Source organism: Poecilia reticulata, linkage group LG11 (genome assembly GCF_000633615.1).
Source record: "Poecilia reticulata strain Guanapo linkage group LG11, Guppy_female_1.0+MT, whole genome shotgun sequence".
Classification (NCBI taxonomy): domain Eukaryota; kingdom Metazoa; phylum Chordata; class Actinopteri; order Cyprinodontiformes; family Poeciliidae; genus Poecilia; species Poecilia reticulata.
This window is the reverse complement of record NC_024341.1, coordinates 17,713,000-17,724,689: the sequence shown is the minus strand read 5'-3', so window position 1 is coordinate 17,724,689 and position 11,690 is coordinate 17,713,000. Positions and strand designations below refer to the sequence as shown.

The 11,690-nt window shown below is 39.0% G+C and overlaps 1 protein-coding gene across 4 annotated transcripts in view; it reads right to left on the bottom strand.

Annotated features, from left to right (window-relative positions):
• LOC103472618 (gastrula zinc finger protein XlCGF8.2DB-like) overlaps positions 1–8,058 on the bottom strand; it is a 67,107-nt gene extending 59,049 nt beyond the window's left edge. For 3 of the 4 annotated variants that reach the window (XM_017307419.1, XM_017307417.1, XM_017307418.1), the window contains exon 1: positions 7,642–8,058. In XM_017307419.1, the coding sequence (XP_017162908.1) occupies positions 7,642–7,705 (64 nt within the window). In that variant the 5' untranslated portion in view covers positions 7,706–8,058. The remainder of the gene's footprint in view (positions 1–7,641) is intronic. The other variant, XM_008422372.2, reaches the window with a different exon arrangement.
• Between the last annotated feature and the right edge of the window lie 3,632 nt (positions 8,059–11,690).

The following is an 11,690-nucleotide window of genomic DNA, read 5'->3' as shown; positions in this document are numbered from 1 at the left end:
GTCTCATGCTACCACGAGTGTGAAAGCACCACCAACATTCAAAACTGACCAAAACATCAGCCAGACAGCATAGGTACTGAGAAGTGGTCTGTGGTCCCCACCTGCAGAACCACTCCTTTATTGAGTGTCTTGCTAATTGCCAATAATTTCCATCTGTTGTCTATTCCATTTGCACAACAGCTGGTGAAATTGATTGTCAATCAGTGTTGCTTCCTAAGTGGACAGTTTGATTTCACAGAAGTTTGATTTACTTTGAGTTATATTGTGTTGTTTAAATGTTCCCTTTATTTTTTTGAGCAGTGTATATAGATTAGGCATATTTTTATTCCATTTCGACCCCTTTTTTTATTTTTTAACCAAAATTATATTTTAAAAAATATTTAAAAAATATTCATAAAATGTATTACCTTATATGATCATCACTTGTTGCCCGTAATGTTCAATTGAATAAAATTCTAGGACAGGATCTATTTCATTACATGTTAACTTACCTGAAATATGTTAAATACAACAAATATTAAAGTGTGATCTATTTCATAAAATTTGTCACTTTATTGTTTAATTACACATTAAATGTTTAAAGATGGGCTCTTTCATCTGGTTTGTGTCATGATGTGGCGGTGGACACAAATGCAGCAGGCAGTAGGTACTTTATGTGGATGTTATTTTAATGAACAAAATAAACGAACTAAATCCAAAACAAAGAAATCCTAAACACAATGAAACAGGAGGCACAAGGGATAACAACTGGCAACATGGTGACAAGTTGGACTGGGAAGTTGTGACTGAAAAAGAGGAGCTTAAGTAGTGGGACAATGGCCTAAATGAGAAGAGTGATAGCAGGTGTGAGTAATTTGGCACAGGAGCTGCTGAGGGCTGGGGAGAAGGTGGCACAGGGAAACTAAGGAGATCTGCTGGGACACAAACGGGAGGAAACCGGGAACTGAAAAATACTTCTAATACAAAAGACACTAAGAGTAAAGAAAACCTGATGAACTAGGAGAGAAAGACATGAGGGAAATCATAACTGAACCTAAATAGAAACAAGGCTGATCTAACAATAAGAACTAAGGGACACAGAGCTAGAGAAACTAGAAGACCTAAACAAAGAAATAACCCAACTAGAATGACTAGAGATACAGACTCAGACATGGAAGAATAACTGAATCTATGGTGATCAAAGTAAGAAATAAACCTTACTAGAAACCCTGCTGAAATAAGAAATAACTAGAGGGATAAAATGGAATTAAACTATAGTCAATAAAGAAGGCTTGACATGGACTCAAAGCAATAATATAATTCTAACTACACTAAATATCAAAAGGACCATGAAGGGCTAAACTAAAATGAATTAACACATGAAGCTAAATAAAATGAAAAGCCCAACAAACCCCAAAACCCAGTGTCCTGACAGATGTCTGATTATATAATTGTTTACTTTAATCATATAAAATATTTATTTTAAAATATAATCTTTCATTACATGTATGTTTATTACCTGAAATATTTAAATATCAAATTTTTAAAATGTGATTCATTTCTTCACCTGTTTACATGCAACTCGGAAGTGCTTGAATCAAACGTTTCATGAACGTTTAATACATTAAATTATTAAATGAGAGAAAACAGCCACTTCTAACTGCATTTCAACACAAATGGTTCATGCTCCTCTTCAGAGTCTGCAGCCTTTGCTGAGCTCCTCTCCTGGGGTTTCTTCCTCCTCAGCCTCTCCAACTTGCTCCTCTTCTGGGTTTTCATTTGCCTCATCTGGGGTAAATAATAAAAATAGTCTCAGTAACTTGTTGATCCACCATTGTTTTGCTGTATCGCCTCTTTAATTGACGCCCATGCCGGTCCAATGTTGTGCCATTGACCTTGCAGTGACCCATATTCAGCGTTGGAACCCAGTCAGGATTGAGCTCATCCATTTCATACGTCGGTTTGCCTTTAAGACAGGGGTGTCCAAACTTTTTTGCAAAGGGGGCCAGATTTGGTGTGTTAAAAATGTAGGGGGGCCGACCTTGGCGGACATTCTTTACATAGAACAGCAATATATTTAAACAAATTTCAGCAAGCCATTCTGTGTTTCACATTTGCTTTTTTGTTTAAATTTTAGCGATCTTAAGGCATGTCTTTTGGTTCATTTGAAACATGCATATCATATGCAATTGAATAATCACTTAACTTCACTTTTTTAACACTTTAACTTTTGTCTAACAGTTAAACAGAAGTAATTGTACTATTGAGTGCAAATTACATTTGAAGCATAAAACAATATCTCACCATGACAGTTCAATATTTACAGAATTTTTAAATAACAAATGAGCAAGTAATCGTCATATCAACAAGTGCAGGGCTCATTTGAAATATGACATATTAGATTTTTAAAAGTTTATTATTCTGGAGTGAAAACTGAAAACTTCCCTGAATTTATGACTGATTTTGAACTTAAAAAACAAAATGTATTCAGAGACTTATTGTAAATGACAAATGACGTGTCTGCATTAATGTGATGGGTGATACTGAGATCTGGACTGCGGCACATAGGCCAGGTCTGGCGCAAAGGCAGTGGTATTGACGCGCAAGATGTCTCGTAAGTGAGAGTCCGTTAGCCGTGTCCTCACACGGCTCTTATTTAAGTTCATAACCGAGAATGTCTTCTCACACAAAGACGTCGACCCAAACAAGCTTAGCATTTTCTTACCAAATGCTCAAATCTCTCGAAACCTGTCCTTATCCAGCTGTTGGTAAAAGTTGGCGAGAGAAAGCTGCTGGTGCCGACCGCGGCTCTCTGCGTCACACTGCAGCTCAATGAGCTCCAGCTGCAAATGGTCTGGAACATCATCTGTGTCCACGGAGAAAGGTGAAGAAAAAAGAGTGAGCTCCTTCTCGATAGCTGCAAAATCCCGAAAGCGTTGTTTAAACTCTTCAGCCAGAGATTAAATATCTGATACTTAATGTCTCGTTTGCGCACTGACATTACTCTGTGGGAATCTGGTCATGATTTCTTGAAGCGCTGAAAAGTGTGCAGCATTGGGTTGGGTCGGCGACAGGTGTCTTTCAAACAGTTGCAGCTTGGTTCCAAAGGCTTTGATGTGCGAATATAGTTGGCTTCTGGCTGCGTCTGGTCCCTGGAGACTGGTGTTCAGGACATTAAGGTGCTTTGTAATATCAACTAGAAAACCCCAAATCGGCCACATAGGGTCACTTAGTTCTCACATAGGTTGTCCTTTTTCAGCCAAAAAATCACTGATTTCTTGCCTAAGAGAGTAGAAGCGTGACAATCCAGAACCCCAACTGAGCCATCTCACGTCAGGGTGATAGACAACATCTCCATATTCCTCATGAATCTCGCTTAGAAACTGTTGAAACTGACGGTGGAATAGCGCTCTGGAGCGGATATAGTTAATAGCCTTTCTCACCGGTTCCATAACATGTTCGTATTGGAGGTTTTTAGCACACAGAACTTGCTGATGAATGATACAATGGAGTTTTACAGCTTTACCCCCTTCTTCACTTACTTTGTTACTTATTAGTGTTGCTAATCCACTTCGTTCGCCAGTCATGGATGGTGCGCCATCTGTAATAATCCCAGAAATTTTATTCCACGGGAGTTTCATGTCATCCACGGCAGCGCAAACAGAAGAGAATAAATCTGTTCCTCTCGTTTGGTTTTTCGGGCTCTTGAGGTCAAGTAGATCTTCAGTAATGTTAATTTTGTTGCCCACTCCTCTCAAAAAAATAAGTAACTGAGCAGTGTCAGAGGCGTCTGTGCTTTCGTCGCAAGCTACCAAAAAAAAGTCAAACTCCTTTCCTCCGACTCCCAATTGTCTTGATGTCTGATGACACTTCTTCAACCCTGCGTGCCACACTGTTACGTGCCAGGCAGACTTTGGCAAACTCTTGCTGCTTCTCAGGACAGATTTTCTTTACCATAGTCATCACGCCGTCTTTGATAAATACACCCTTGGTAAAAGGTTTGCAATGCTTTGCGATCAGCGCGGCTACCTCATAACTAGCCTTTGTAGCTTCTCATTTGATTCTCGGGCTCTTGCAAAATGTCGCTGCTGTGAGATTAAACTAGCTTCAAGTTGCTTCAGTTTTTCGCTGCGTTCCTTCCCTGTGATCTTTTTGAATATGTCAGCATGTCTCCTTGGTAATGTCGCTTCACATTGAACTCTTTAAAAACAGTCTCTTTACAAATGAGGCAGACACAGTTGTTGCGTATGTCAGTGAAGAAATAGTCTAATTTCCACCCATCATTGGTGGATGGATGGATCCTTGTCGGCCTTCGCAGTCAACTTTCCTTTTTTTGTTGATAGTCGCCATTTTAGAAAATTGAGGGGAAAGAGTCACACGGGCTGCAGCCCTCTAGTGGGTAAATGAGGAACAGCATTTAGTGTGTAAGCTATGCCATATGCAGGTAACAGTACTGCTGCCCGATGTATTAATTCTACGTGCGGGTCAGACGTTATTGATTTTATGACAGAGGCTGCGGGCCGGATGAAATTTGACCAGGGGCCTCATTTGGCCCCCGGGCCAGACTTTGGACATGCCTGCTTTAAGAGGACATATCAGAACACACATCAGTATTAAAGCTGTAAATTTGATAACACTAGTAAAATAATTTACTTCACAATAATGTAATAACCTCGATGTCCACTGACAAAACTCGGACTATGCTAGCTAAACAATATAAGCCCGACTTAACCAAGGTTGACCCACTTAAGTGAACTCAACAGAAACTGAACATGAGGACACTCGGACAAAATCATAGCACAAAATTATGACACAAAACCAACAAAGCAAATTTAGACACTCACCAGAATGGAAATGTCTGGAGCAAACTTGTAGGTATCTGGGGATTTTGGAGAAGGTAATATCAGCGTCTCACCGCTGATACCTGGACATTCGTTTTCTTTTAGTTAGCTCCGATAGCTTAGCCTCCTTACGTTGTCTCCAAGCAGGAAAATGGTGAAACGAAAGTCCGTTTTCCATCTTTTTACCGTTTCAGTCGTGGGATCAGACATTACAGACAATAACGCAGCAAGTTCGTACCATAGCTAAATTATTTTAAGTAACTTGGATTAAAAAAAATGTGTGAGACTGTTATTTTTGCCAGAGCAGTGGCGTCACGCTCCAAAGCTCTATAACTCCTCTTTAGTCTGCTACCCAATCTCTAGCAGAGAAATGTAAATTTTCTTTTAAATTCGTATAAATATATATAAAAGCACATACATTTGAATTTGGATTATCAAACATATGTGTGTCTCACAAAAACTGTCTGTACTGATGGGCTTTCGTTTTAATGAAAGGAATAATTTCAGTGAGTCAGTACAACTGCTAGTTTTATTCATTCCTTTATAGAAAATAGCTGTGAAGTCATGTATGTATGAATCAGTGAAGTTAATACTTTCTCATACTCAAATCCTATGATTTGCATAATGTTGGAACATATAAAATATTTGGTAACACTTTATTTGACGGGGTGTGCATAAGACTGACATGACACTGTCATAAACATGACATAACACCTGTCATGAACATAAAGAAGTCTTTATAAATGTTTGACAGATATCATGAAGTGTCATTCAGTAAATAAAGACACTTTTAATGCAAAGTTGCTCTAAAAGTTGCATTGAAAGTCCATTAAAAGTACCAACTTTGCATTAAATTGTCATTATTTACAAAATCATGCAAAGATGGCACTTTTAATGAACTTTTAATGCAACTTTGAATTATTATCCCTGTGTCGCGCTCCTGACACACGGGGAACAGATTTTCACAGGGGAACAGAATTTCGCACAAGACCGGGATAGTTATAGGTAGCAACTCTAACGTTATTCACAATGTGAACACAATTGTTTTTGAGCCAAGACAGCGGTATGGCGTTTAGTGATCCGCACCGAGTTGCAAAGGTCCAGAGAAGCACGAGGCGCTGCGACACGCTGCAGATGCGGCGGAGTCGGCGCGTGCCGCTGCGTGTCCGCTTCAACACGCACAATGAATCGAGCTCCGTGCTCGTGATAAATTGAAACAAATTCAATAATTTCCATTGGCATAATTTATCATTTCTCTTTTTATTTCTATTTCTTTCTACCAAAAACTGTATGACAGAAAGTTTCAGGTTGGTGCTTTGGTCTCAACTAAAGCTTTTTCTTTTTAGGAAAATTGTATTTACAAAGACTTCAAAATTCATTTTATTTGTCATTTTGTTTATTTATTTTGGATATTTGAAATGCCTTCCAGTTGCAGTGTTAAATGTTCATTATAATTTAAAGTTTACTATCTTTCAGATTATGTTCTTGTATTATTATTTTGCAATTAACATTATATTACTTAAAATACGTCTCAAAACAATATTGTTTATCAAAAATCTTAATTTGTTATTGTGACAAGCCTACAAACATATGATATATAGTGTAGTTGGTTTATTACCAAGCATGGCATAGTTACTTTGAAAGAGTAATTTGATCCCTCAATGAAAAATTCATCCATCAGCTAGAAAATGTGCATCTCTTTTCCCTCCATTGTTTACGTTTGCGTCGCTGGTGTTACACATGAAACGTATCTCCAAAAGGAAAAAGAAGAAAGCAACAATATGTGTTGAAAAAAAATTACAAACACAGAGTGACGTGGATAACTTTAATCTGATTATTGGATTGTAAATAGTGACACGTTAGGTTACACGTTATAAGGGGTCAGATTAGAGTAACGCGTTGACACCATTGTTTGACATTTTTGCTCAAGCTATTTACGGATCTTTCAGGTTTCCCATATGTCTCTCCTCCAATGATAAACTTGTTCCAACGCCCTTGTGCTCAACTGGGACATCAAGGGGACAATATATGTAAAATAGGCAACGTGAAAACAACATGAAGCCTTACAATGAATAAACAAGATGTTTGTGATTCTGATACATAAATTTTGATATGTATGAAACAATGGCTGGATCAAAAAGAAAAGTGGAAACAAACAGGAGAGAGAGAGAGTTGTGATTGGCTTGTTACTCACTATGTCACTATGGACAACGATTTATTACTAAAAAATAAAAAGTTTAACTGCTCATTTTCAGGTGAGTTCTCTGTTTTACGTCCTTCATAAAAATCCTCCTGGATTACTCGACACATCACTAATGAAACTCTTGATCTTTATTTGCTTGTCAAACTGGGAAAAATAAACTATAAAAGCTATCTTACAGTTTTTTGGACATTGAACTTTTATCTACGTACGAAGCATCATTTCAGGCAGCAGTTGCTGGTTGGTGGGACTTTTATAGGATGTTTGGTTTGACAAACAATCGTCACTACAATTTATTACAAATGATTACATTTTACAGCTAATAACACCGCTATTATTAGTGTATGTTGATAGCTTTACTCGCCTTGCGCTGCATTGTTCACGTTTCTCCTGTTTTCAAAAGTCTCAGTAGTTAAAGGAGGAGAGCCATAAAAAAGGTAACTGGTTCCATTTTCTCTCTACATAAATAAGCCATTCTCACAGCGGCATTGTGTTGTCTGCGTTCATTTACACGTTAACAAAGCATTTATACGGGAGCGGAACAGTTACTACAGTGATCCACATACAGAAAGATTCATACATTTAGACCTTAACCTTCATCCAATCGCTGGTGTTTCCTACCTATTCGATGTAAGATTATCTGGGGAGTCCGGGAGAAATCCAGCAGTTTGCGCTGATCGTCCATCTCTTCCTCCGACTTGACGGTTATTTCTTTAAACTCTGAATGTTTCTGTAACAGTTAACCGCTCGTTGATAAACTCGTTTAAACTGGACTGAAGATATTTTTAGAGAAACACTCGAACATTCAACTAAACAGTGCGTGCCGTACTCTTTTTTTTAATCTTCTTCGTTCTTTTCCTCTTCTTCTTCTTTGGGGACAGTTTTATGACTGTCGGCTTCCATGTTATTACAATACCGCCACCTTGTGGATCATACGATCATCGCATCTAAAGAGTTCTCATACAGTGCCATTTGTCTTTGAAAAATCTTTTGATAGTAACAGCATGTAGTGGTATAGAAATACACCTAATTCCACACAGGTGGTTGTCAGGTGAGAAGTTCCGGTTGCTAAGGTGGGCGTGGTATATAAGGAGTTGCGGCGTTCATTCAGGATGTGTCGTCTTTGCTCTCCCACTGTGGCTTGCGTCCTGTGGCCTCTGGCAGAGGAAAGTAACAAATCGCTGGCTGGTGCATGTTGCGCTAATGTTCTGGTGGTAAAGCGCCACTGCGCTGCGCTCCTTCTCTTCCTCCTTCTGCGAGTGTGTGTGTGCGTGTTTGGATCGGCAGGTGCCCCCACAGTTGGACCATTACTGCTCTGTTCTGCTCCGATCTACTCTGTTTTGCTCTGAGTTCGTCTGCCGGACTTCTACACAATCGGTTTTAAAGTTGGACTTTATTGGCATTGTCCGCCTTCATCGAAGCGGTGTTTGGGGTGCATCGGCGCACCCATTTCACCTCCTCTTGTGGCGTGACAAGCGGGCCACGCCTGGTCCTGATGTTTTAATTTGCATTGTCTATTGTTGATTGATTTCTATTTCTTTACTCATTTTGTTTACGGCCCTTTTTGTTCTTTATTTAGTCGGGCTGATATTGTTTTTCTTATTGAGTTTAAGATTGTTATATTGGTTAACTGCTTCTCTTTTGTTGTTTTGCAGTTGCTGAGGTCCGGTGGCGGTGTTGGTGTGGTGATGGTGTCTTCCTCTTCTGCGTGCTGTGATTCTTGAGTTCGGGTTGTCTCACTGCGTCTGGGGTGTTAAAGTTTTTTTTTTTGGTTTGCTGTGTTTGGCGGATGCTAACCCTATAGCACCCCTCTGGCCGGTAACCTCAGCTACTGCACTTCTATTTCTTTGATTTTTCTTGATTTCTTTTGTTTCATTCTTAAAAGAAACTGGTTTTAAAAAGACATTTTAAAAATAATTTAATAAATGTTTTTTTTTAATACATTTGAAACTGTCTCAGATGTTTTAAWTTAAATGCATAACAGAACCTGTGTGCCTTAAACCAAATAAATATTCCCTGGGTGAAATTCCCAGGGTGGCGATGTTGGGCAACCTATTAAAGCTAAAAGTTCACCAAATCAGTTTCCACCTATTGTCGCCACAAACAGAAGACTGTTGCAGCATAAAAGAGAAAAATACAACTAAGACAAAAGGCACACTAAATTATTGGAGACAATACTCATCAAACGTACTTTGAACAATCGATGAAAATTACTTTATAGTGAATAAAGAACTTTTTTGTATATAGATAATTGAGAATTCACAACCGTTAATGAAAATGTACACTTGCTTTGGAGGCCCTCGCAGCTCAGCGCCGCTCTGGCCTTATTGCGACAGCGTGAGCTCCATCAGCGCCACTCGCTCACCACCGTCAATGCTCTCACGCAGTTCTCACACTTGCATACCATCAGTGTATAACGATACACTGATGTGTTCAGCAGTGCTCCCTGATGATGCACAAACAATCTGGTGCAAATCGGTTGATGCATAAAGGAGATATAGTTGTAGGAAAAACCCAAGGGACCCAGGGGAGTGAAATTACAATTTAATGCCACTGGGTTCTTAAGAGGTTAGCAAAGGTCAATCATAACAGGTTTAGTGCAAATACAATGATGCAGGTATGATCATTGATTAGTATTCATCACTCAGCTACATCCACATGCTGCTGCCAGTGAGTTGAGAGAAGGATTTACCATCATGTTGTTCTGCTTCATTAAACACAGGTTGAAATCTACATGAGCCACAGAGTAAAAGGAAGAAAATCAGTGGGAAAACTTCCTGTTGAAAGGGGCAGGGGTTGTTGTGAGACTTGAGGCTTAGCCACACCCACATGCTTTGATGTACAAATTTTTTTACGTCCTGTCAAGATGTACATGAGTGCCGAATTTTAAGACTGTCAGAAAAAGCATGCCTTGGGGCAGATTTTTTAAATTATTCTAGGGGGCGCTGTGGAGGAATTAGGTCACAGCCACCAAATATTGGACTGCATTCCTGTCAGGTGGTGGACAAGGATTGATCACAGTGAGTTTGGTCCAGCTCGGTTGAAGCGTGTGGAATTTATAGCCAAACATATGGCAGCGGCTTGACTTGTCACTGCGCCGCACCGCCTTTGCACGCCCTCCACTGAAAACTCTTGGCACTTTAAGGCAAATGAGACCAACTAGTTTTCTGTCATCTGACACAAGATCACCTTGACTAGGGCAACCGGGTCAGAGATGGAGCTTTCCAAGAGAAAAAAAAAGTTACTTCCTGTTCAGAGGGGGAGGGGCATATATGACGTCAGTCTATGACGACATAGGATCATCAGGGATCCAACCAGGATCACTCATGCCAAGTTCGGTGCCCATTGACCTTTCTAAATGTAAGTCATCTGCCGCGCCATCTGAACATTTATGAAAGCTACATTTTTTGATAACTTTTAAAGCCCGACCCTTTAACTGCATCCTGGCCAAGAATGAAGCCGATAGGTCAAAAATCATAGGAGGAGTTTGTTAAAGTTCAATGTGAGTAAAAGTGAAAAATGGCCAAAATTTGCCCCTTGACCCAAAATGGACACCTCCTGTGCATTTTAGGGGAAACCTCTAAGATACTTTTTTTGCTATTGTCTCTGTGTGTGGTTCTCCAGCTGCACAGCAGCACAGAGGAAGACTTTCCAGAGAATCATAAAATATGCCCAGAAGACCATCGGCTGCTCTCTGCCTTCTCTCCATGAACTCCACAGGTCGGCTGCCTCAGGAAAACCAAGAACATTTTCAAAGACTCTTCACACCAGGTCACAATTTGCTCCAACTGGCTGCAGATAGAGGAGCATTAAAATAAGGACAACAGACTGAAGATCAGTTTATACCCAGTAGCCATAAGGGCATTAAATGCACCTAGAACAATTTATCATCCAGTTTTGTTATAATCCATGTCATTTTATTGAATGTTTATATAACAACAATACAGTTTGTCATTATTTTTACTACAGAAAATGCCAGAAAAAAAAACAAAGCATCAAGAAAAATGTTTCACATCTATAAGTATCCACATGTCAAGAACTAAACGATCACATTTAACAAATACAACAATTTCTCAGCTTTATAGACATGAAATCCCTCCAGTCTTTAATTATAGTTTAGGGCTGTTGTAAACAAATATTTTAGTAATTGAGAAATCTATCGACTATTCTTACGATTAATCGATTAATCGGATACAAAAAAAGATCAAATAAAACATTGGTAAATCTAACATAACAGCAGTATTACTATCACTTATCAACATCAGTCCAATTTTTACAGTTGAGCTTCCCTAACAATAACTTTTCTGAAGTTTATAAAATTAACTCGTAACAATAATAGCTCACTTTACAAGTTAACCTGAAGAAAATGTATACAACAATCTGAAATTATATTCAATTTAATTCAATAAAGAGGCAGGTTCACAAATACTAAAATATGTCAATACCCCATCTTTTGGTTTATGTTTTCATCTTCAGTCAGTTTAATAGATTAACTCTCTCCTTGCGGAGACATTTATAGCTTTTGTGTTCATGTTAGCGACGGGATTTAACAACTTTGTTCGTCACACAGAAACTCGTCTACCAGCTCCGTGCCGCCACGATGAGCTCCGCCTCCATTTGTTGAGACTGAGATAAGAAATAAATGTTCTGGTTCGTCCGTAAAGCTACAC